At 42.3% G+C, this 27,325-nt stretch overlaps 1 protein-coding gene across 1 annotated transcript in view; it reads left to right on the top strand.

The window, feature by feature from the left end:
- Window positions 1-13,209, top strand: part of zmynd10 (zinc finger, MYND-type containing 10) — a 55,932-nt gene extending 42,723 nt beyond the window's left edge. The window contains 5 exon segments of the mRNA XM_080186322.1: window positions 5,886-6,011; window positions 8,455-8,576; window positions 9,807-9,932; window positions 12,345-12,408; window positions 12,411-13,209. Of these exon segments, the coding sequence (XP_080042448.1) occupies window positions 5,886-6,011; window positions 8,455-8,576; window positions 9,807-9,932; window positions 12,345-12,408; window positions 12,411-12,461 (489 nt within the window). The 3' untranslated portion in view covers window positions 12,462-13,209.
- Window positions 13,210-27,325: the final 14,116 nt, after the last annotated feature.

Raw genomic sequence — 27,325 nt, 5'->3', positions numbered from 1 at the left:
TTCAGTCAGCTTAGTGACATATGGATTTTTTTTTTCTCACCTTGCACCCAGCCCTCAAACTGAGAGGAGAGACAAGATGAGACAGCGGGTGAGATTCTCTGGCCTACCTGCGGTGTTTCTCGGCAGAGGGAGGCCGTTGGCTGGTGGCAGAATCTTCTGGTCTCACCACTATTAATGGGATTTCCCATGGATTCCACCTGTCAGCACTGGGAAACCCATGGCAGGGTGCATAGTTAGTGGGACCGGAAGATCTCGCCATCGTGAAGAGCTGGAACATTTCACCCAGAGACTCCAGTTAGTAGTTCAGAAAGAGAGAGAAGTAGTTGATTTTCAGTGTTGTAATTTAACTTCCCATCTTAGCAAAGGCTAAATTTTTGAAAACAAACTGTGTCTTGTTAAGGAATTGGGATGGAAGTTCAGGGTGGAAGTTTATTGAGGCTGACAGGAGCCTCTAGCCTCTTGGAAGAAAGAAGTGGGGGAAGACTGCACAGGCGGTGAAGGATCGGGTGCATCATAATGTCGTTCAGAGGATATAAGGAAGCAGCAGAGGACAGTGATTGGAATGATGGAATAATAGGATGAGATGGGATAATGAAGGGGTAGGTAATGTGAGAAATGAGTGATGCACAAGTGATTGGAAAGAGTATGAGAAGAATGCAGCTGGGTGTCTGATCTTCCTCAGCACCTGTGAGATTTAGCCTTCAGCTGTCTGTCTCCTTTACCTTCATGTCACACCCCCACAAACAAACAGACTTTGACAAAGTTGAAAGGAAAAGAAAGTAAAGGGAGTGGTCTGGCAGAGATTCCTGAGGGTCTGCATGGCACAGTTTCTGTCATGAGGGAGTCAGTGCGGAGTGTGAGTACTGCGCTGACTGTGCACAGCTTCCTCACCTGAGACAGTAAAAGCACTCATGGAGAGGCAGTTCCAGGAACAGACTCAGGGGTTCCTGGGGTTGCGCTCGGACGTGCAAGCCCTCACACAGACAATGGCCTCACAAGGTCACTGCCACTGTGAGACATGGATGAGGCATCAGTCTTCCTGCTAGGAGTCACCTATCAGTGGTGAGCAGGGATGTTCAAACAAACCTCAAGCTGGTGGATGAGCTGAAGTCTCTGTGGACTCCTCTTGAGGCACTCTGAGGAAGGGAGCAGCTCTTCTGCCATCAAGACACAGCACCCACAAATTCACTTTGAGCACAACAGGAGTTTTTCACAGGTGACTTTGTTTCCATTTATATTCCAAAACTCTCTTGATGGTGTGATCATTAACAGGAATCATATCTGTTTCATTGAATATTGAACATTGATTTTGTTGTAATGGCTTTGGAAGTGTGATGGTTCTTACAGGTGTGGGGTGAGTAACAGGGCTTTGAATTTTATTGCATAGGTGTGGTTAATATTTGGGGTCTTGAGTTAGTGCATCACAAATGTCTTGCATAGAAGCAGCATCCTTGGCATGAGCTGGAATCAATGCCATTCCTGGTATCCCAGCCTGTGTGAAGGTTCCTGACGTCTGTCTGCACATCCTCACCTTGTGTCTGACCGGATTCCGCACCAGATCCATCTGTAGATTCATCCTCTGCAGCATCTGGAGCTGCCTTGCGATCCTCAGCCTTCATTGGATTCCCGTCCTTGCCAGAGCCAGATTGTGATGAGCACAACAGACAATTACTATAAGCAACATGTGCTCAGGAGGATATTGCAGTGCTCCCCCAATTGGTCCATACACTTGACCCATATTTTCAGCAGCCCAATGGTCCTCTACCACAGCAGTTATGGAGACAACACTCCTGGTGCATCTCTCCTCCGCCTTTGTTCTTTATTACCAGAATAGGTCATGAGCCATCTTTTCAGGGACCAGCTATTATCACCCAGGAGCAATCTATCCAATCATGCAGGAACAACAAACAGCCTTGGGTCCTGTGAGTGTTACAGGATGTAAGCATCATGTGAACTGCCAAGATACCTGCACAGACTTGCAAGATCTGTGCCTTGCGGTCACAGACAACCTGCATGCTCATTGAGAGGAGGCCCGTTCCAGTTCACGAAGACTCCTTGCTCACCATCAGGCACCTTGATGGCCACATGAGTGCAGTTGATGGCACCCTGAATGCAGAGGAAGCCAGCAATCGCTACAAAGCCGTTTGTTCTCTGAACCTGACTGACCTCATCTGTCCAGTAATGGATGAGTGTTCTCCCCAAGTCTGCATGAGTTTCCTCTGGGTGCTCCAGTTTCCTTCCACAGTCCAAAGATGTGCGGGTTAAGTTGATTGGTCATGCTAAATTGCCCCTTAGTGTCCCAGGATGCATCGGTTAGAGGGATTAGTGGGGTACATATGTGGGGTTATGGGGATAGGGCCTGGGTGGGGTTGTTGTCGGTGTAGACTCAATGAACCAAATGGCCTCCTTCTGCATTGTAGGGATTCTATGATCTTTGATCTATGTCATCATCTATCTGAAGAAAGCTTTAATAACAACTCTTCACAGCAAAAAACTCTGGAGGCCTAATGTGTGGGCCACTTTCCCATGTCATCCATGCGACGACATCAAAATTGCACAGGCAATGTAAAATTCCTTTCAATTGGTAAATTAATGGCCTCAGTTGGCACTGACTCCTCTAGGTGCCTGCCAACCATTAAATCACTTGAGTGCCTCCTGACATTGGGATTCTTACCTAATATGATTTCATGTGTTTGAGTCAGTGCACACTAGCTTTCTTCGTGTAAAGATCTGACCCCTTTTTCAGAAGATTGAAGGATTATCTAATTGAAGTATATTTGACAAAATGATTCAACAGGATAGAAATGGAAAATAACTGTTTCCTCTGGTCAGGCAAAGTAAACAGTCTTAAAATTAGAGTTAGGCCTATCAGGACTGAAATCATACAAAGGGTAGTGGAAATTTGAAACAATCTTTGCTCGAAAGATGATGGATTCTGAATCATTTGAAGTTTTAATAACAGGAGATTAATTGATATGATTCTTCTCCAACAGGATCGAACATGATTAAGGGGCTGAATAGATTACTCCTGTTTTGTTTTGGGAAACTCAATATCAACTTTGCATTTAAACCCCACCCAGGAGTTTGAATACTCTTTCCAAATTTTGTAGTTGCAGTGACCTCTAGCTGACAGAAGATGGTGATCTTGGCACATATTGTCACCTGTATTCTTTCACCTTGATCATCACATTGCCTTCAAAGAATCTGATTTCTAATCTGCTTCTGCTGCAGTGACTATGACAGTTTAATTATTTGCACAAAGAAAAAATGATATCAATTGTATTTTGTTTCATTGTGTATATATATGTAATTGAAATATTAATCATTTATATTCATAGTCACAGTTTTACAGCACAGAAAGAGGTCCTTTGCCCATAGCATCAGGGACAGCCATCAAACAATTATCTATTCTAATCAGCAGCAAGAAAAGGCTATTTGGTCCTTTGAAAGAGAAGTCTCCTGTCCATCTGTAGTGAGAAACACTAATGATCATGGAGTGAAGAAATCCTTCCCCATCTCCATCTTAAATGGGAGATCCCTTATTTTTAAACTGTGCTCCCCAGTTCTAGATTCTACCATGAGGTGAAGTATCCTTTCAGCACCTACCCTGTTAACCCCCACAGAATCTTATATGTTTCAATTAGATCACCTCTCATTCTTCTGAACTCTAATGAATATAGGCACAACTTGCTCAACCTATCATAAAAAAGCCCTTCCCTGAATTAAGCAAATCGCCAGCTCTCTGATGAACAGACTAAATATCAACCCTCTACAAAGGAGAATGAAAGGAAAAAAAGTAAGACCTACACGTATATAGTACCTTTACTGACCTCAGGACCTCTTTACAGCCAATGAAGTAGTTTTGAAGTTTTAGAGTCATAGAGGTTTACAGCATTGAAACAGGCCCTTTGGCTCAACTTGTCCATGCCTGCCCTGTTTTTTAACCACTAAGCTAGTCCCAGTTGCCCGTGCTTGGACCATATCCCTCTATACCCATCTATACCCATAAGACAAAATTGTACCCACCTCTACTATTACCTCTGGCAGCTTGTTCCAGCCACTCACCACTTTCTGTTGAAAAAATTGCCCCTCTGGACCCTTCTGTCTCACCCTTCTCACCTTAAACCTATGCCCTCTAGTTTTAGATTCCCCTACCTTTGGGAAAAGATATTGACTATCTAGCTAATCTATGCCCCTCATTATTTTATAGACCCCTATAAGATCACCCCTCAGCCTCCTACAGTCCACAGAAATAAGTCCCAGTCTATCCAGCCTCTCCTTATAACTCAAACCATCAAGTCCCAGTAGCATCCTAGTAAATTTTTTCTGCATTTTCTAGTTTAATGATATATTTTCTATAATAGGATGACCAGAACTGTACACAGTATTCCAAGTTTGGCCTTACCAATGTCTTGTACAACTTAAACAAGACATCTCAACTCCTATATTCAATGTTCTAACCAATTAAACCAAGCATGCTGAATGCCTTCTTCACCACTCTGTCCACCTGTGACTCCACTTTCAAGGAGCTCTAGATCTCTTTGTTCTACAACTCTCCCCAATGCCGTACCATTAACTGAGTAAGTCCTGCACTGGTTTGATCAACCAAATTGCATCACCTCACATTTATTGGACCTCGCAGTTTGGCTGTTGTAAAGTAGGACACAAAACAGCCAATTTGTACACAGAAAGCTCCCAGAAATAGCAATGTAATAATGATTAGATAATCTGTTTAACTGATAGTTATTGAGTGATAAATATTGGCTCAAACTCAGGGGCAGCCCCTGTTCTTTAAAGGATACCTATGTCCACCTGAGAGGGCAGTTGGTTTAACCTCTCAGCAAAACACAGTGGGCGCAATTTTCCCATCCTGCCCACCTCAGAAATCGTAGCGTGTGGAGGCAGACCATGCAAAGGTCTGTTGACCTCGGGTAGGAATTTCCAGTGTTGGGACGAGCGTGGTCGGAATATCCCACCCAGCGCCTCTAACAGTGCAGTATTCCTTCAGTACTGTACTGATGTGTCAGCCTAGATTTTTATGCTCAAGTGTCTGGAGTAGGGCTTGAATCCACAAACTTCTGACTTGGAGGGTGAGAGTGCTACCCGCCAAGCCACAGCTAATGTGACAATGTGGGTGACCTGTGTTTTCACATTAACTTCCTTAAGCCACAAAGACAGTAAAACTTGAGTAGAAACTATCATGGACTCTTATGACCTCCTGCTACCATATATGCTGAGGGTTTTGATGTAGACCTCAAGGGATCTCTCTCTATGCTAAGCAAGATTTTAAGAATGGAGAGAGTTCTGGTTGGACACAATTACATGTCATTTATTAGTAGCAAAACTATATGCAGCCCTGCACAGGCTTTGGTCTAGCCTGCGTCCTAACAGTTACATAGGTTGAATACTTGACAATATGCCTCACTCAAAGTACACATAAAGTCTTACAGATACAGTCACAAACTGCAGTGAACATCCGCAGTAGTGATCACAGGCAATAGTGAACATCGAACATGGAGACTGGATCTTTTATCCTTACATATAGTGATGTTACTATGCAACTTGTTAAAGGCACATTCATTGTCTGCATTGGCAGGTATATAATATCACAACAGTAACAATGCTAAAACCCACACAATTCAAACAGGACAAAGCAGCAAGTAAAAACATATGCAAATAACACTGAGTGTTTTGGGCTCATAAGGCCAAATTCCATGCAGCCCAGGATACTATTAGGGTACTGGTATCAAAATGCTCTAAGGTCTGCTAACAGCAGAACCATTAATTTTATAAGAAGTCCAATTTCAATAACTGTTGTTGCTCTGGGAACACATTCCAGTGTCTGTGTATTAACTGACCCTGTGGTAATTTTTTCTGCTCACTAGCTGCGAAGCTTCCTGACAGAAGTTGTCATTGACCAACTACCCAACTTGATGGAATTACAACGTTTTCTGGCCCACCTTGCCATGACAGATCCACCTCCACCAAAGAAGGATCTCATCTTGGAACAGGTTAGAGTCAAAAGCTGCAGTTACTAATAAATCAAAATCCTTCCTCAATATAAACTTTCTCAGTCTTTGCATTCAAGTAATCTCTCACAAACAACTTAATGTCCAGAGCATTCATTGTATATAAGTACAGTCAATAAATAATGCCTGAGTATCAGTTTAATTTTTTTTAACCAAATCTTCATCACTAGTTCATTGATTTTGTGATGGATTGGTTATAACTGATTTGCTCCTAAATTTTGGAAACAAACTCCAAAACTTTCCTTTGTTTTTTGTCAAGAATAGAATCTGAGATGCACTTGCACCACATTTTTTATTAGCACATACCTTATGATCTGTCTGTAGCATGCTGATGTTCTACATGCAGTACACATCTCTAGCACAGCATTTATTGAGGATTCGTGATCCATCCCAGGACTTGATGATCAAGAAAGATGAGTTCATAATGCAGCCAAACACACCAGTGTCTGACAATAAGAGACTCCAGGTCAGCCACACTTGATGTAGAGTGGCGCCCCTCAAGCTATAAGCCACTGACAATAGACTAGCAACCTGTCCCTGGAAACAGACAGAGATCTGCACCAGGTGCGAGAAGAGAATGGGAATGTGTACCATTAGTTAAGTAACTGTCTTCATCTCAAAATTGACTTTCCTAGATTATTAGGGTGATAGTGGTAATTTTACAGAATAAGAAACCCAAAGACCCAGGCCACTGCTCTAGAAACATGGATTCAAATCCCACCATGGCAGCTAGTGAGTATAAATTCAATGTGTTAAAACAAATCTGGAATTGCAAGTTAGTTTCATGGTCACAGTTACTGAGGCATTGACTTGGTTCCAAAAAAAATCTGGTTCTTTATGTCCTTTAGGGAGGGAAATTTATTGTCCTTACCTGGTCTGCCCTACATGTGACTCCAGATCCAGATAGCAATTTTGTTAACTGCCCTCTTAAATGCCCTAGCAAGCATTGAGTTCCAGGGCAATTTAGGAAGGGCAACAAATGTACGTGTTGCCAATGACACCCATTTAAGATTTTTTAACAGTGCTGTTATAAGTGACATGGCCAGCAATGGATATTCAGTTGTGTTCGCCTAGAAGAAAATGCATCTGACTATGCTGCTGAAAGAATACATACCAAGTTTTCTAAGTCATATTTTATTTACAGACATTTGCCATTCATTTCTTGCCAAATATTTGGAAGTTCTTCCTGTCCAAATAGAATTATAAAGCCCTCAGGCAGTCTTTAAAGAACGCATATTCTGAATTAGAAATCCTTGTCACCAAAAATGTTGGATCAGGATCACATCAAGTCTTACAATTTCAATAATAGGCATATAATGGGATGTCATTACTAAACCTTTTCATCTCCTTGCCTTGTTTTCTAAAGTTTTAGTAGTGTTACAGATGGAAATTATTTTTACATTATTTCCTGGATTGTTTGAGACCCAATATTTTTCCTCCTGATTTTTTTCTCTATTTTCAACATTGAAAATAGAACTGAAAGCCAACAAAGCTTAAGTTTTAAATTGGCAATAAAAACTGTTTTTAAACAGTCTTTATTATTGAATAAATTATTGACTGAATTATTGACTAAAGGATATTGGAGACCATTTTGAGAGTTTCAAGAGTCAAGAGTTCGGGCTTGCGGGATATGGAAGTCTCTGCATCTTTGGTTGAATTATTTTCACCCATCCAATCATTCCTAGGTAATGATAAGTATGATTTTGCACATGATAAAACCATGTGATAATTCAAGCAAATTAAAATCATAGAAACCCTACAGTGCAGAAGGAGGCCATTGAATCTGCATCGACAACAATCTCATCCTGGGTCCTATTCCCACAACCTCATACATTTACCTCGCTAATCCCCCTAACCTACACATCCTGGGACACTTAGGTTGATTGGCCATGCTAAAATGCCCTAACCCGCACGTCTTTGGACTGGGAGGAAACCAGAGCTTCTGGAGGAAACTCACAGACACAGGGAGAAGGTGCAAACTCCACACAGACTGTGACCCCAGCCAGGAATTGAACCCAGGTCCCTGGAGTTGTGAGGCAGCAGTGCTAACCACTGTGCTGCCTCGTTGTGCCCCGTGCCGCCCCAATGCTTGCCCAATGAATAGTTGTATTATATACACAATGCAAGTTTGGGTTCAATTGAAGAGTAATATACTATTTTGTATCAAACATGTATTATAATAATAAGAAAATGTCTAAAGAAGAAAAGGTTCCATCTTTCTGAACTTCTTCCCAACTCTGTTCTATAGTAGTGTAGGAGGGCCTGTCTCCATACTTGTAACATTTGAGTTAGTGAGTTTTGGATGCTGGTTTAATAAAAAGGAGAGATGAGTGTATTATACGATTGGATAATTGCCAGAGGGGATGTGTAGGTAAATCTTCCTGTTCTGATCAAAGTTTTGTTTCTGTGTCTGTCTTCTGTTAAGGTCCCTGTTATCTGGGATAGAATCATTCGAGAAAATTCTAACAAGTGGAAAGCCATTGCAAAACACCAAGTGAAAACAGCATTTAATCCATCTGAGCAGGATTTACGTGAACAGGCCCACAGGTATGAGTGGCTGCTTAGTTTCTCACCCATGAACTCAAAGTAAAGAGCTGATTTCTCAAAGTCATTGAATGGACTGATTCGATGGTATTATCATACTGCAGACTGGAATGAGACGAAAAAATGAGTGTTTATCATGAAAACAAATTAATTCTAAAGAAATATATTATATCAGTAGAATGGTAATAAAGTTGTGTTTTAGGGGCTTGTTTGCCAAATAATAATCACATGGAATATTGTGAACAATTTTGGTCCCCTTAAATAAAGAAATATATACTGGCACTGGAGGCAGTCCAAAGAAGGTTCATTAGGTTGATCCCAGATACAGAAGAATTTTCTTATGAGGAGAGGTTGAGTAGGTTCGGCCTGAAATACTGGAGTTTAGAAGAATGAGAGGTATAGGATTGAGATGTACAGGATTCACAGGGGCTTAACAGGGTGGATACTCAGAGGTTGTTTCTCCTTGTGGGAGAGTCTAGAACCAGAGTATAAAATCTCAGAGCAAGTGGTCACCTATTTAAGACAGATGAGGAGAAATTTCTTCCCAGAGGGTAGTGAATCTGTGGAATTCTTTACCTCAGAGGCTGGGTTATTAAGCACATTCAAGACTGAGTTGGTCAGATTTTTAATCAGTCAGGGGATCAAGGATTATGGGGATAAGGCAGGAAAGTGAAGTTGAAAATTATATCAGATTAGTCACGATCTCTCATTGAATGGCAGACCAGACTTAATGGACCAAATGGCCTATTTCTGCCCCTGTGTCTTTTGGTCTTAAGTCTCAGGAAGGCTGTTATCCAGCAATCATTGTTATCCTCTAGTTGACATGGCAATACACAAGGGGAACTATTTTTCCTCCTGCATTGCGTTTAACCCTTAATGTAAGTCACAAACTACCTTTTTCTTTTTGTATGTATTTTTTCTCCATTGTACCCACCCAAAGTTGGCAAGCATCCCCAATTCAAGGGCATATCCCTTATCCTAACCTAACAAAATGTATTTGATGCTGTCTCCAGAGCACTCCCTAATGCAACAGTTTCTATTTCCACACTAACCATTACTGTGTCATCTCTCAAATTGATTACTGATCAATACAGCAGCACATTGAGCTGTGAGGCATTCAGATTCTGTTTAATAGAAGGTCTGAGAATTGTTAATCTCTGGCATGAAATACACATCTAGTTACAGTGTGTGTCAGCTGCATTCTCTTTTATTACTGGTCATTCCCTTGCACAGATTATCAGAAACTTACAATCTGGACGTGATGGAGAAACTGATTCCAGATCACCCAAAGTGTGCATTTTGTGGAGCAGAGGCAGCAAAGCGGTGTTCACGGTGTCAGGTCGAACGGTATTGTCAGAGGTAAGAGGGTAAAGGCTCAATGGCTGAACGAGAAAGAGTTCCTTATCCTTGTAAGGCCTATCTTATAAGAAAATCAGCAACTGATAGGTAAATTAGAAGTCCCTTTCTATTGAAAGCTGAATGTCATTTGTAACTTTTAACCTGTAATATCATTTGCAAATTTCCTTTTTTCCTTTTTAAGTCAATTTATTCGCATTAAAGCGAAGATGAAAGTTTTAAAATGTATTGATCTCCCATTAAAACTGCCCAAAGTTGACAACAAGCATCTTCAATTCAAGTATAGTGTAGGCTAGGTACAAAGGAAAAGTCCCTCTACCTTGATCCAACAATATGTTTGATGTAAATTAAGCAGACCCCATTTTCACCGCAGCAAGTGCCTTTTCCCACCATGTGGGAGTTACCAATCTTTAGAGAAGTCATAGGTCTGTGGAACTGTCAAATTATCAGGTTATTTAAATGGTTAACCCTTTAAAAATTGAAAAATAATTGCTATCTGTATCTGAGATAAGTGAAAAAAACCTGTTCTAACAATTTCAATAGCATTTTGTTGACAAAGCCACAACCTATCGTTATCATGGCGGGGTTATAAGTTTACAGTTTCATTGACATCTCAAAGAGGTATTAAAACATAGGTCTTGAAGTCTCCCCATGATGGATATTAATTAATTTCTCACAGAGGATGCAAGGGCAAAGGATAGTGGGTGGGGAACATGATTTAGCACTAAATTGGCAAAGGGGTTATACAGTTCCCTAGGGCTGGGTGGGGGACACAGGTTGGCATGGACGATACGAAAGGTCATTGGAGATGGGCCAGAGGTTTGGGTTTGCATGTATGGGTAAGAGGAGTGGGGGGGGGCGGGGGGGGAGGTGGTGTGGAGTGTGAGGGGTGAGGGCTAGAGGACCAAGGGCAGAATTCTCCAAGCTTGCCCACAGCAGGTTTTGTGGTGAGCAGGAGTGGAGAATCTAGCAGCAGGTGAGAAGACGAAACCGTACCAGTGTACAAAGAGTTTTGCAGTTCTCTGGTGGCAGGCTTGTGTCCTGGATACAGTTTGCATTCATGAATATTTCACAAATTCTCATTAAATTGGCAGCTCACTGGAATCTCCCATCTTGCATCAGACCAGTGGGGAAATTACATCAGCTGCAATCCTGTTTGAAAATGAGTGGCATGCACATGTCAGACCTCAGTTCACTCGTGACTTTGAGGTGAGTGCAACATACATAGCCTGCCTGCCATAAAGCTGCACCACTCCTGTTGCAATGAATGGCAGACTCTCAGATCTGGCTGTCTGTGATAGTGGTGGGAGCCCAGCTTGTCGGGATTTGATGAAGTGACGGAATTGCAATCCATACTAGGTTGCTGGGAAAGGTCAATTTCAGTTCAGCTATAGGTATCTCGAACTCAGTGAGGATAATAATGATGTCAGCCATCCCTCCCCTGTCTACAGTCTTTTCTGCCTGTTGTGTGCCAGTTTGGCCTGTCTGAAGGTGAAAGAAAGGCAGGTGATAAGAAGGGATGCAGCAGAGATTGGGTGGGATGCATCCTCCCCTGGAGGGCAGGATGAGGTGGAAAGTCAGCGGGAGGGCAATGTGAGGTGGAAGGTCAGAGGGAAGGCAGAGTGAGGTGGAGGGTGAATGTTCAGAATCTTTAACCATCATCAAGTTCATATACTATGCCCTGAATCTTTAAGATTCTAGGGCTCCTCAGAGATGCAGGATTCCAGCAGGCTTGCTGCTATTTTCGCAGTCGAATGTATCACATCAGATTGGCCGACAGCTCCCCGGTCCCCCTAGGCACAATGCTGCAGTGCCCTGCTTTGAACTAAGTGCAGGGAGCCAGTGGGAAGGTAAGTAACAGGGAACCAAGGGAAGGAAGGGTATGGGCTGTCTATGGGGGTCTTGTGAGGGGGTATTTGGGGCATGAGGATAGTCCAACGTGACAGGGAAGTCTAGAGTTAACCAGGCCTTGAAGAACTGCCCCCTCTTCCTCCCCCCAGTTGGAAGAGGCTTCCAAAGGAGGCACCCTTCACCACACGCCCCCCCACTCCATCACACTGACCCCCACTCCCCACCCCCCCTTCTCACCTGTGATTGAGGATAGTGAATTTCTCTGTTTCCCACCCTGAGTTATCCAACGCCGTTTAAGGGCCTTAATTCAGGCAAGGGCTTGCTTCCCATCCGAGTCCTGCTGCCCCACCGTAAATTCACACTTAGGCCGGGGCTGATGAGATCTCAGAGGTAATCCCATCCATGCAATTTCACACACCACACACACCGCTCCCCCCCCCCACCACCACCACCGATGCAAAAATTCAGGCCCAGCATAACGGATCAAATTCTAAATCTGAGCTTACCAATCCAAAGTGAGTTGACTACTATTACCCATGCTCACTGTTCATTTTTTTCCTCTAGGGAGTGCCAGGTGAAGCACTGGTCAAAACACAAGAAAGCCTGTGACCTGATGGCTGTTGCTGCAAAAAAAAACTGAATGAGGAATTAGAAATCAGTCAGTGGAAACTAAACCAGTGAGCACCTGGCTGTAACTCTGCAACTGATGATTGAACAAAATCTTGCAATCCCAGTTGTGGCACTATTACAGATATGTACTAGGCATTCCCATTAACTTTCAAAGTGTGACACATTGGCTGACAGAGTTCCTGTATATTCAGAAAAGTAAGCTGCTGGGATTGTTCTAAAATACAGTTTGTGAATAAGCCAGCAGCTGTAAAATCACCCTTTCTTTTCTCTCTTTGGTTTGCCTTCAGTGTTGTTTGTCAGTGTGACTCTAGGAGACCATACAGTACAATGGTGCAGAAATATACTTGTGGAGATCTGCTCAATTCAGCTTCTTGCAGTTGTTAGCATTTCAAAAAACAGTGGGCTATATGTGATAGCCAGTTTCTTTTTAAAAAGTGTGCTTTGTACTGGTGCCAGTTTGACTGTCACTGAGCCAGAATTCAAAAAAGAAGGGCATGCTGGAGATATTCTCTGCTACCAGCTCACACTGCAAGATTTTTGTAAGGCTGAGAGCTGGAGAGACAGACATGTTTGTGAGAGGCATCATGAATTATTTGTTTTCTTCAATGCTCTGAAGTAAAAATTTTGCTAACCTAAAGCTCCTGTTAAAAATTTGGGCACTGGCTTCCCACCTCTTTCCATACATTTTGGTTGGCACAGCTTGTTGGGCAAGATTCTCAGAGCCTAGGCTAAATACAAAAACTTGGACCATTGCTTCATGTCCTTAAACAGGATTCAGTGCATGAATATCCAAGTTTTGAATATCCAAGTTTTAAATATCAGGATTGCTTTTTAATGGAGTAACCCATGTTACTGAAAAGTTCCTTGAAAGTAGTTTATTCAAGTTTTGAGTATGCAATGGAAAGGGATCTGCAAATCCCAAATGCTCCAGTTGTTTTTGAGACCAAACATCTTAGCTTTTCAATATGATTGTCTGTGAGTGGTGTTGCTGACAGTGGCCATTAAATCTCTGCTCCATTACCGTCTGCTGTGTAACTTAAAACAAAATTGAACTGAATGTATTGAAAATAAAATAAACAACAAATGACTCTTATGATTTGCTTCCAGCTACTAAGATGCCAAGCCAGTGAATAAGAAATGTTTGTTTCCCTATTGTAAAAGATTTTTGATGGGTGTCCAATTTGCTTTAAATACCATGACTTAAAGTGATCAGAAAAGAGAAATAATGTTGTGCCAACATCAATTGCGGTTCATTTCTGTTGACAGTGAAAGTTTACAGATTCACTTGGAGCCAGGAATTTACAAGGATACGGCAATATGCAATTATCCCTCATTAAAAGCAGTTGACATCAGGATCTAGTTAGGTGGTCTGTGCATGTGTTTGATTTAGATCATAGAAATCAGGAAGGGAAATTAATGAGGTTACTATGGGGCCTTAAACCCATATGTAGCAGTTGGGGTGCTCCTTTGCCAATCCTGTCTGTGGTTTGAGATCTAAGGCTCATTTGTTTTTCAAGTTCGCCATGCCCATGGACCCAGGCAAAAATAGGACACTGCCCTAGTCTACTGAGAGAAAACTGGCCTATATCCTGCAGTGAGTTAGTGTGGTGAAGAGAGGAGCCCACAAAGCTTTTTAATTAATTGAATGGTTTAGATTTCAATATTCTAATGAAGTAAAAGTAAAACACACCTGTCAACTCCAAAACTTGTGGGTTTCCTTACCACAAACTGAAAGTGTAGTACTCCCCAGCTGGTTGCCAAAGCAATGGTGGAGAGACCTGTATTCTCCCTTAGTTCATTAGTCTGCACATGCTCAAAGATAAAACCAATAAATTACAAGACCACCTTTCACTTAGAGTTTTGTGAGGTTTGTATCAAGTGACTGTTCCATCTATAGTGTAGAAAAGAACCATTCACTGTGTCTCTTTTTTATTGTTGCTATTGCCATTGATCATTTTGTGTTCCCTCCCACTTACAAACAGAAAGCCATAGAAACCATAAAACCCTACAGTGCAGAAAGAGGCCCTTTGGCCCATCGAGTCTGCACCGAACACAATCTGACCCAGGCCCTACCCCCATATCCCTCCATATTATACCCACTAATCCCTCTAACCTACGCATCCCGAGACACTAAGGGGCAATTTCTTAGCGTAGCCAATCAACCTAACCCGCACATCTTTGGACTGTGGGAGGAAACCGGAGTACCTGGAGGAAACCCACGCAGACACGACGAGAATGTGCAAACTCCACACAGTGACCCGAGCCAGGAATTGAACCCAGGACCCTGGAGCTGTGAAGCAGCAGTGCTAACCACTGTGCTATCCCCAAAGCCTTGGAACTGATACCAGTATAATGCCAGTTTTGGAGATCCTAGCTTTGCTTTCAGCATGTAATATTTGTGGGCCATTAACAAAAATGAGGGCCAGCATGCTGAGTGCCCATCCATAATGTGGACAGCTACAATTAGGATAGAATCCCTACTGTGCAGAAAGAAGCCATTTGGCCCATCGAGCCTGATTGATGACAATCCAACCCAGGTTTCATTCCCGTAACCCCACGTATTTACCCTGCTAATGTCCCTGACAGGGGTAATTTAGCATGGCCAATCTGCCTAACCTGCACATCTTTAGACTGTGTGAGGAAACCAGAGTACCCAGAGGAAACGCACGCAGTCAAGGGGAGAACGTGCAAACTCCACACAGACAGATACCCAAGACCAGAATTGTACCGGGGTCCCGGGTGCTATGAGGCAGTGGTGCTATGAGGCAGCAGTGCTAACAACTGCGCCATCATGCTGCCAATTGGTATCCCTTTTGTGATGCAGTTGCCCAAGCTTTTTGTGTTGAGATCTTATTGGTAGCATCAGTGAGTGTCAAAGAAGAACATCATTCTTCAAGGTTTGCTGTTTATGAGCCAGGGTACCAGCTTACCATGATGAGAACACTATAAAGGCAAAGCAAGCCTTAGCACTACATCGTCCTCCTTTGCAGTCCCAGATTTCACCGCTTTTGTGTTACTGTGATTAAACTTTCAGATCATTACACAGAAGAAGACTCTGCCTTGCTCAATTCCCTATGCTTCCTAGCCAACTTCCAAGCTAGACCCTGACTCCAAGAACTTCTGGCTGATCATGGCCCAGCACTAATGACGATTGTGGAGAAATTCCTGCTATAAAGATCGTCTTTTCCAGCCATAAAGGGAGAATGTCTGTTTTTAGGAGGCCCCACAAGGGGGAGGAAACAGCAAGGAAAATAATGTTGTCCAGACTAGAGAAAGTAAAGCACTGCATTTGGCAAATTATCTAAATCCACTGACAAGATTTATCACAAGGATAAGCAAATAACAACTGACTTGAGATTCACCTCACCCTCCCATTCTCACTGCATTGCGTAATTACAATGCTACATTCATTTGGATCTCTGTTGAATTGTTTAAACAATGCAGTAATACGTAATTTAATATGTTTTACTCTTCTTTCAAAAATCTGTTGGCAGCCTGAGTACTCCTGAGATCTTCGCAACTATTGGATGGAAAAAAGGCTTGTAGAAATTGGAGACAGATGTGGTGGGGGGGGGGGGGGGAGTAATAAAGTTAAGATTACCTTATATAAAAAAAAGGCAGTGGAGGGGAAAAAAAAGAAGAGGCAAATACAAAAATGGAGGAAAGTAATAAACATGCTGGAGAGAGAAAGCTGGAGATAATATACACCAATTTTATTAAAATATCCTTAATCTAGATATGTCCTTGATTTATGCTGGGAGCCAAATGGTGTGGTTTGTACCTGTTTTCTGATTCCATTAGCAGCAGCCACCTTTCATGGTAATCTTTGTTGAGGAAGCTCTACAAAATGTGTTTTGGTACGAAAATGTCTATTTTCAGATAACCAGAAAGACTATTTTTAACAACAGATTTGATTAAGAATTGGCACTGAGCTGCTTAACTGGGACTCTTGTGAATGTGATTGAGTACAATTTGCTCTAAAGGTCATGGGTAATTTTTATGGCTGTGCTCGCATTCAGTAATGTTAACTACAGAATGCGAGGCGCTAAAATCATTATTAAATTGCATAAATTCATCTTAAACCACTTGAAAAGAATAGTTTCTGTTTCAACATTGTTCTCTGCTTGCCTGTTGCTGAAATACAGTTCCTTAGGCCCAAGCAGCCTTCCAGTATCTCACCCAGTTTCCCATGAGCCTTGGCAGCATGTTGTACTGTGTAGGGCATCGTGCCATAGTCAGTTCTCATCTTATCCAGCATGTCCTTTTCATTACTGGATTGTGGGCAGCTGCAGAATCCTCTGAGTTTTTTTTTCCCACTCAGGCCACTGAGCCACTGATGCAATTGTAATAAAATAAAATACAGGAAATCTGAAATTAAAACAGAAAAAGGCTGAAAATACTCAGCAGGTCTGGCAGCATTTGTGAGTTAACATTTGGTTCAAAGATGACTTTTCAGGTCATTTCTGAAGAATTCTGAAGAGGAGTCATATTTGACTCAACATTAATTCTCTCCCTCCACCGATGCTTTCAGACCTGCAAGGTAGTTCTTGCACTTTCTGTTTGTATTACTGTTGCTATTCTGTCAACTAGCCCCACACAGGCTAGAGATTGAAAGTCATGCGATCAGATAAGTGTTACATTTATATGTACCATCTTGAGCCCTTGTTAATTTTATTAGTTCCATCATGGCTCAATTGTAGCACTCCCATCTCCGAGCCTGGTGGTCATAGAATCACTCCAGAGAGATGAGCACATGATCTAAGGTGACACTTAAGTGCTGCATTCTCAGAGCAGCAATCCTTTCAATGAAATGGTAAACTCAGATCATCACCTACCAATTTAGATGGACATAAGAAATAAACATAAGAACATAAGAACATAAGAAATAGGAGCAGGAGTAGGCCATCTAGCCCTTCGAGCCTGCCCCGCCATTCAATAAGATCATGGCTGATCTGTTGTGGCTCAGTTCCACTTTCCCGCCCTCTCCCCATAACCCTTAATCCCCTCTCTTATCAAGAACCCATCAACCCGCTTCTTAAAAATATTTAGCGAGGCAGCCTCCACCACTTCAACGGGCAGAGAATTCCAGAGATTCACCACCCTTTGAGTGAAGAAGTTCCTCCTCAACTCCGTTCTAAACCGCCTCCCCTTTATCTTGAGGCTGTGCCCCCTAGTCCTACTGTCTTTTTTGAGCGGGAAGAGTCTCTCCACCTCTATCCTATCCATCCCATTCATCATCTTATACGTCTCAATGAGATCTCCCCTCATTCTTCTAAACTCTAACGAGTACAAGCCTAGTTTATTCAGCCTCTCCTCATAGCTCAATCCCCTCAACTCCGGTATCAGCCTAGTAAACCCCCTCTGCACTCCCTCCAGGGCCAAAATATCCTTGCGCAGGTGCGGCGCCCAAAACTGCACACAGTACTCCAGCTGCGGCCTCACCAATGCCCTATACAGCTGCAGCAAGACCTCCCTACTTTTATATTCAATCCCCCTCGCTATGAAGGCCAGCATCCCATTTGCCTTCCTGACCACCTGCTGCACCTGCAAGCTGGGTTTTTGCGACTCATGCACAAGGACCCCGAGGTCCCTCTGCACCGTCGCCTGCTGCAGTTTTTCGCCACGTAAGTAATAGTCCTTCCTACCATTCTTCCTACCAAAGTGGACCACCTCACACTTGCCAACATTAAATTCCATTTGCCATTTCCTGGCCCATTCGCCCAGCCTATCTAGATCCTTCTGCAGACTCTCCACACCCTCCGCACAATTTGCCTTTCCCCCAATCTTGGTGTCATCAGCAAATTTCGACACCCTGCACTCGGTTCCCTCCTCCAGATCATCTATATAAATGGTAAATAGCTGAGGCCCCAGCACCGACCCCTGGGGCACCCCACTAGTCACCAACCGCCAATCCGAATAGCACCCATTGACCCCCACTCTCTGCCTCCTATTTGACAACCAATCCTCTATCCACGCTAACACCCTACCCCCAACTCCATGTCCCCTGACCTTCTGCAATAACCTCTTGTGAGGTACCTTGTCAAACGCCTTCTGAAAATCCAGAAAGACCACATCCACCGGCTCTCCTCTATCCACTGCCCTAGACACATCCTCATAGAACTCCAGTAAATTTGTCAGACACGACTTCCTTTTAATGAAACCGTGTTGCGTCCGCCCTATCAAGCAATTCCCTTCAAGATGCCTCGCAATTTCCTCCTTAATGACGGATTCTAACATTTTACCTACCACAGACGTTAAACTAACCGGCCTATAATTCCCCGCCTTTTGCCTGGCACCCTTCTTAAACAACGGCGTAACATTAGCCGTTTTCCAATCTTCCGGCACTTCCCCGGAATCCAGCGACGTCTGGAAAATAACCACCAAGGCATCCACTATCACCTCCGCCATTTCTTTCAGAACCCTCGGATGCATTCCATCCGGTCCTGGGGACTTGTCCACAATCAGCCCCTCCAGTCTGTCGAGCACCACCTCTCTAGTAACAGTAATGTCATTAAGACCCTCCATTCCTACCACCTTTCCATCGCTAACACCCGGCAAATTATTCACGTCCTCCTCCGTGAAGACAGAAACAAAAAAGTTATTCAAGACCTTAGCCATATCCCCATCCCCTACCACTAGCTCCCCTTTCTCATCCTCTAAAGGACCAACGTTCACCCTAGCCAGCCTCTTCCTTTTTATATATTTATAAAAACTCTTGCTATCCTTTTTTATATTAAGTGCTAGCCCAGCCTCATAGCTTCTCCTACCCTCCTTTATCAACTTCTTTGTCAATCTTTGTTGACATTTAAACCTTTCCCAATCCTCTTCTCGCCCACTACTCTTAGCTACTCTAAATTCCTCCGCTTTTAATTTAACACTTTCCTTCACCTCCTTCGTTATCCACGGCTTATTACCTCTCTTCCTACTGTCCTTTTTAACCATCGGAATAAATTTCTGCTGAGCACCAAGAAAGATCTCCTTAAAGATCCTCCACTGCTCCTCAGCAGACCTACCTTCCAACGCACTCCCCCAGTCCACATTCGCCAATTCTTCTCTCATCCTACCATACTCCCCTCTATTCAAACAAAGGACGCGTGTCCAGGAACCCACTTTCTCCTCCTCCATCTGCACCAGAAACTCCACCATACAATGATCACTCTCTCCAAGAGGATCCTTCACCGCAAGGTCCCTAATTCTACCCGCCTCATTACATAGCACCAGATCCAAGATAGCTCGCTCCCTCGTCGGCTCCAACACACACTGTTCAAGGAAATTATCCCGGCAGCATTCCAAGAACTCCTCCTCGAGCCCACCTCGTCCAACATGGGTCGACCAATCAATATGCAAATTGAAATCTCCCATAACTACTGCCGTCCCATTCCTGCACGCCGCACTTATTTGCGTGACATGATGAACAAGATCCCATGGCTCCCTAGTCAATTTTCTTCCTCTATTAATATCGTTGAGAACAGTCTCAATCATTCACCTTTTTGACGTTTGAGGGAATTTGTGGCACTTAATCTATTATCATGAGCACACTGTGGCTAATATTTCAAACAAATAAATTGGTGGCATACTGGATATTATATAACTATTCATTAATTTATGAATAGAAGCCTAAACAATGCTCATTGAAATAGTTGGAATATAGAATATAGAAATATAGGTGGAGACAACAGCTGAGTTGCTAGGGGCATTTCATCTGTATTCTCATATGCCAAGTTCAGCATTTGAAAAAGGCAAAATTAAATGACGTGTGAACTTTGGAAAGACAGAGCAATGATCTTTTGTTTGCAAACTAAATCCTTTAAAAGTCAATTTAGTTCTTCATGCCAAAACACAAAATATTACTGACTGAAATATTTATTTTACTTAATTCATTCTCAATACATAGGCAAAAGCAGTATTTATTCCCAATCTTTGATTGCTCAGGAGAAGGTGATGGTGAGCCACTATCTCGAATACAACTGAGTGACTTGCTAGGTCATTTCAGAGGGCAGTTAGGAATCAACCACATTGCTGTTGGTTTCGAGTCACACATACGCCAAACTGGGTAAGGGCAGCAGATTTCCTTCCTGGAGGATATTAGTGAGCCTGCTGGATTTTTACAACAATCTGGTTATTTCACGTGGTCAGCATTAGCAATACTCACTTTTTATTTCAGATTTATTTAATTGAATTTAAATTCCCCCAGCTGCTCTGATGGGATTTCCAGGGCATTAGATCCAGCCTCAGGAGACCATGAGTACTAATCCAGCAACATTACTATTCTGCTACCATAGCCCATGCCAAGACCTTGTAAAAAGATGTTTATTTCTGCATGACTCTGTGGCACTGCTACCACCAAATTCTCATTTTCCAACTCAGCAGCAACATTAGGGACAATTAATGGAGTTTGTACTTTTTCCCTGTGACTGCATGAGCTTCCTCCAAATGTTCCAATTTTCTTCCACAGTCCAAAGATATGCTGGTTAGATGGATTGGCTATGCTAAATTGCCTCTTATTTGATTTGATTAATTATTGTCACATGTATTGGGATACAGTGAAAAGTATTGTTTCTTGCGCACTATACAAACAAAACATGCCATTCATAGAGTATATAGGGAAGAAAGAGAGGGTGCAGAATACAGTGTTATAGTCACAGCTAGGGAGCAGAGAAAGATCAGCTTAATGTATGGTAGGTTCATTCAAAAGTCTGATGGCATCAGGGAAGGAGCTGTTCTTGAGACGGTGTCCAAAGATGTGTAAGTTAGGGGGATTAGCAGGGTAAATGCATGGGGTTATGGGGATAGGGTGGGTGGTGAGTCTGGATAAGATGCTCAGTTGGAGAATTGGTATAGACACAATGGGCCAAATGACTTCTTACTCACTGTGGAGATACTATGATTCTATAATGCTTCAAATGTAACTTTTAGCATTAACTGTGATAGCATGGACAAAAACTGGCACCATGAGGTATAAAATGTATGTTATCTCCTGTAAGTTACTATTACAGACCAAAACAAAAGACTATCGGGGGCAAAATTTCCTATTCCACCCACCACAGAAATTGTAGTAGGCAAGGGGTGAACCATGAGAAGGTCCATTGGCCTCAGGTGGGATTTTCTGGTTTCAGGGCGAACATAGCCGGAAAATCACATCCCAGCTCTTCCATCATCACCCATTGGCTGAAATGTGCATAACAGCATTCAACTTTCCCTAGTTTTCAAAACACGCAGGCAAGGAGAGAAGCAAAATCAACCACAAACTATTTTCAGATTTCAACCAAGACACAGTTGATGGAATCTGATAATTACGTCAGCATGAGGAAAATAGGAATCATTCAGATCTCTTAGTTCCAAGAATGTAGTTTTAAATTTCAAGCTGCAAACTCCGATATGCTAATACATATAGTGCCTGTCTATAAGAGCTAGGGGTCATTCAGTTGGCTTTCTCTTCTCTCTTATAGCATGGGAGGTTTGACTACACTTTACAGCCAGTATAGAAAACCAAGGTAGAATAATGTTTTACATGCACATAAGTTGCCACATGTATCTTTAATAGCTGCCGGGACACAGTGCAACAAATAGTGACAGCATGCAGTGTGTCACTGAAGGCAGCAAAATCTACATTTGACCTGTCGGCTAAAAATCATCTGAGTGCTGTAGAAATCCTCTCTGGCCTGTCATCATCAAAAACCTTCAATGTGGTTCCATGTTTGCCTGTAAAATGCTCTGATTGAATATTGAGTGATTATTGGAAAACTGTAGGCCAAAAAATAGTTGTATACAGGACATTAATACATGTTGACATTGTGATGTGAGAAAACTAGACTGCATTGCTCATTGTAAATTCTTCCTTATAACAGCAGCTACTCTTAAGAATGTTTCTATGGCAATGACAAATTTTGGAATTTCCACAGGGGCTATTCAAATGCAGTTCTTCCTTCCTCAAATATTTATTATCTTGCACTTTTTTCTTGTCCCAAATAGTGAATAATATTTATTGCCCGACATTTTAGCTGTGTTTTTGCTAGCAACATGGAAATCCTCCAAAGCGATAAGATCTGGTGGTAGATCACTGATTGGGGAAGAAAATTGTTCCTTACATTCAGCCAGTTATAGCTTATCCTGATTTTCAAATCTCTTTGTGGCCTCACCCTCCCCTCTCTTTGCAACCTCCTGCAGCCCCATAACTTTCCTAGAACTTTCCTCCAAAGTTGGTCTCATGGGCATCCCCAACACCTGGTCTCCTCTCCCATTGATTCCGCTGTTTCTCAGAGGAGGTGCCTTCAATGGAGTAAACAATCCGCATCTGCTAAACTGCAGATGGCACTGCCCTGTTCCCTGAAGGCTGCAATGGGCAGAAATGCTCCAACAGAGTGGACAAAAAAAAGTCCTTAACAAGGTGAACAAAGCAAATTGTTCAGAAGAAAATAAAGAAAAAGGTTTGAAATGTCAAGACTAAAGCAACAGCAAATTCCCACCTGAGCTCTAACGACTCTTGCAGTCAATGCTCTGGCCTCCTTTTATCCCCCAGTTGGATGAGAAAAGTGAAAAAAACAGGCTGGCTGCCAGACCACGTTGCCCACCCGCTGACCTTAAAAACACTTTGGCAATGTAAAATTCGATGCAGTTGTCCTTTTAATTGCTTTGGCGGGCTTATTAATAGTTGGTGGACGTACTGTCGAATCCTGCATGCACCCATCGAGTATGTGATGATAGTGGAACGTGTGCCCAACAGCTTCTCATGCGATTTTACGTCCTTTTGAGTTGGCTGCATGCCCAAAAATAATACATAAAAGTCTACCTCAAAGTATCTGACATGTACAAATTGATTATGTAGACTGACACAAAGGTAAACTGCTGTCCTTTCTCCATAATACAGCAAGGGACAGCTAGGCTATGCCATCACCAAATCACAGATTTTTTATGGCACACAAGGAAGCCAATTGGACTATTGTGTCTGTACTGGCCCTCCAAATGAGCAACTCAACTAGAGGCACTCCTCACTTCCTCCTGCACATTCCTCCCTGTGAAATAACAGTCTAAATCCCTTCTGAATGTTTCAATTAAACCTGTCTCCACCACACCTTCAAGTCGTCAATTTCAGACTCTAATGACTCGCAGTATGAAACTTATCACTTTTGCTTCTTTTACTAATTATTTTAAATCTGTGCCCTCTCATTCTTGACCCTTTTCCTTATCCTGTCAAGAAACATTAAAATTCTGAATGCACCCATCCAAATTGCTTCTCAGCCTTATTTTCTCTATAGAAAACAGTCCTACCTTTTCCAATCTATCTTCATAACCAAAGTGCTCAATCCAAGAACCATTCTTGTGAATATTTTCCACATCTTTTCTAATGCCTTCAGTTCCTTCCTAAAGTGCAACACCCAAACCTTGGTGCAATATTCTAGCTGAGGTCCAACTAGTGACTTATACAAGTTCAACTTGACCTCCTTACTCTTGTACTTGCTGCCCCTACTAAGTCCAGGATACTGCGTGGTTTATTAACTAGGTTCTCAACCTGTCCTGTCACTCCTAATGATTCATTTACGTATACGCTCAGGGCCCTTTGCTCCTGCACCCCTTTAGAGTTGCACTCTTTATTTTGTATTGTCTCTCCATGTTCTTCCAACCAAATTGAATCCGCATTGAACTTCATCGACCACCTATCTCCCCATTGCACCAACCTGTCTTTTGAAGTTTTACACTATCCTCCTCACGGTTCACAATAAGTTTTGGATCAAGTACAAACTTTGAAATTGTGCCTCGCATGCCAAGATTTAGGTCATTAATATATATCAGGAAAAGTAATATCATATGTAGAGAAAATGCTATTCCTTAAAGGGTGAATGTTGTGGTGTTGCAAAATTCCCCCAGAGTCCTCATAGGTTCCTAGGCCATCAGGCAATGCTGTGGATAAATTTTATAAATGCCTCCTATCCCCTCCAGGTCAGTGATCTAACAGTTAAAATCCTGACCAGCAATCCCAAAATGTCCCATTTTGCAGATAGTTCTGAGACAATTAAAATATATTTAACAAACTCCAGAGGGAATACTGTCTGCAAGGAGACGAAAATAAATGTTTGAATCATTGTGACCATGCAGTGAGAGAGTGTCTTGCACAGTTACATAAATGCCAAAGTCTGGGATGGCAGCAGAATTTTAAATTCTTAGTGTAATATTGTTAACCCAATGGGAAATGTATAGTGGTAGTATGAAACTAATTCAATCCAAATGTATTTGTACAAGAATATAGTTGGATTACTCAAGCAGACATTAATAAGCAGTTAATCAGACTTTAAATGCATTTAAAAAACCACGGTCTGGGACTATGGGAGAGGTTACTGAAAGCAGGCAGCATGGAGTTATAACACTAACATCAAGGTCCAGTCATTAACACGTAGTATTTTATTGATGCCAAGATCCAATCATTTAGGAATCGTGTTTTATTAATGCCAAGATTCAGTCATTAATGAATCATGTTTTATTAAGGCCAAGATTCAGTCTTCAACAAACGAGCCAGATTTTTATGCCAATTCAACAGATGTGTGCCTGACCTGGAAGTGCATGAAATTATGGGAGAAGATGTTGGGTGTGTATCCCGACATCATTGCACATTTGTGCAATATTTCAGTGTGCGAGTACACACAAGATTTGGAAATGCACATGCAAAAATCAAGTCGTCAAGTTAGCCCATTAAGGGGCCAAATGAGCACAATTTTATATGAACCATCTGCTTTTGCAGTTGAGCTGATTGGCCAGGCAGCCTTCACATTTTAGCTTCAACGTGGATCCAGGGTGGAATGAACGGTCAGGGCTGAAACAAAATTTGCAGATGTGTCTGGGGGCTGATGTCTGTGGTTGCTTATTCTGCCTAGAAGCTTCAGGAATAGTTTTGGCGTCAATATTTATTTCTTAAGGGTCAGGCTTCCTGAAACAGCTTGACAGTGGCTGTCCCCTTGAGAAAGTAGATTGGAAACGTCAGCCCTTATCCTCCCTCTCCTTGGTGCCTGCTCTCTTCCTGCCCTCCCTGACAGAGCTCAACCTTTCACAGAGCGTGTTTCACTCTGGATGGCCGTTAATTCAGAAAGAAGTCTCACAACACCAGGTTAAAGTCCAACAGGTTTATTTGTAGCAAACACCACTAGCTTTCAGAACTGACTGTTCCTTCATCAGATGGGTGGGAGTTCTGATCACAAACAGGGCATATAAAGACACAAACTCAATTTACGTGAATAATGATTGGAATGCAAGTCTTTACAGCTAATCAAGTCTTAAAGGTACAGATAACATGAGTGGAGAGAGCATTAAGCATAGGTTAAAAAGAAGTGTATTGTTCCTAGACAGGAAAGTTAGTGAGATTTTGCAAGTCCAGGCAAGTTTTGGGGTTTACAGGTAGCCAGCATCTCCACATCATGGGCGTTAATTGGCCAGTGGGTGTGAAATTGCACTCCGGGCCTAACCGCAGCCATGCACGTGTCAGATAATAAATTCAGGCAATGGTGTTTCATTAATGTTATGCAATCTTCCAGGTTTCTGACCAGTGCATCGAAGCGCTGAACTCAGGTGAGAATTTGTAACTTGTTAGGCAGGTAAAGACAAATTACAAATGCTGGAACTCCAATACAACATCTTCTGATTGTACATTTCACTTAAAGAAGGAATACAAACAGAAAAAGCTAATCCTAAAAAAGAGACAGCAAGTCAATTAGAATCTATAATGAGAAAAGCTGATATAACATTTTGGATTTTAGTTTGATGCCAGAACCTCATTGTGTATATTTAGCCCATTCTATTTGTATTTTTGCATTAAGGTGAGTTGTACAGTCAGAAACGGTGCATTAACTGTGTAAGCATGAGTGGGTATTGATTAGTGATAACTCCGTCAGACATGAAAGATAAGAAAAATTTAGCACAGTGCTACAGGAGTGTTGTCAAAAAGAGGGTTTCTATTTTATGCAGTATTGGGACTGATCAGAGAAGGTGGGAGCTGTTTCATAAGAGTAGGTCTTACCAGGAAGGTGACCTAGCAAAGTGGATTATTAGGAAAGTGAGAGGTAATTTAGAATTGGAAGAACGGAAGCTGGGAAAACAACAGCTATCAGAAAGATCAAGTAGGAAAGGTAGAAATATGTGAGGTAAATGTGCAACCAATTTAGCAAATAAAAACAGCATATAGGAGAAAGGGAGGGAAGGAGGACTGAGTGCTTACGTAATGATGTGACTACAGAAGTGTCACATGTCAGGAGTGCATGAATCCTCCCCTGGAGTGAGGGCAGAGTACCACTGTGAAGTAGCTACCCAGCTAGTGAATAAATGATCATTTGTTACAAGTCCTTGTTGTCAGTGTTTGGAAACCCAACATATTTCCATCGTATCAAGAGTTGGCAATATGGCAGAAGGGCAGCAACACAAGACTGAATGTTAAGATTGACACCGGACCAAATGTTACAGGAACTTTATCTAAATGCAGCAGTCCTCCAGGGATTGAACCATCAGCAGTAAGGTGAATGAGCTAGAGCTCAGCCAAAGCAGCAAAACCACTGAGCCTCCTAGTGCAAGAGTGTTGACAATGTCATTGAAAAGGGTAGGATCTTCACCATCCTCAAGATGATTTGCAGCAAAGCAAGGCTGAATTATAAGATTGACACTGGACCAAAGTGTAATGTATTGTTCAGCCGAATACTGCTGGAACTGGATCTATATGCAGACCCAAGTACCCAGATAGGCCTCATGGCTTATGATAGACAAACCATCTGCACTGAAGATGTAACCATTTTCCAATGCACGCAGGGCAGGTTCAACTTTCATTGAGTTGACAAGAATGTAAGGTCACTATTAGGTCTTCAGGACAGCATTATATCGAGGCTCATTCAAGTTGGTCCAGAAGTGACCTAGAAACTATAGCATAGAAACTATACTATAGT

The sequence above is a fragment of the Carcharhinus amblyrhynchos genome, chromosome 3, assembly GCF_965287045.1.
Source record: "Carcharhinus amblyrhynchos chromosome 3, sCarAmb.v2.hapA, whole genome shotgun sequence".
In the NCBI taxonomy this organism is placed as follows: domain Eukaryota; kingdom Metazoa; phylum Chordata; class Chondrichthyes; order Carcharhiniformes; family Carcharhinidae; genus Carcharhinus; species Carcharhinus amblyrhynchos.
Note: the sequence above shows the minus strand (reverse complement) of the source record. Positions and strands in the feature narration are given on the sequence as shown.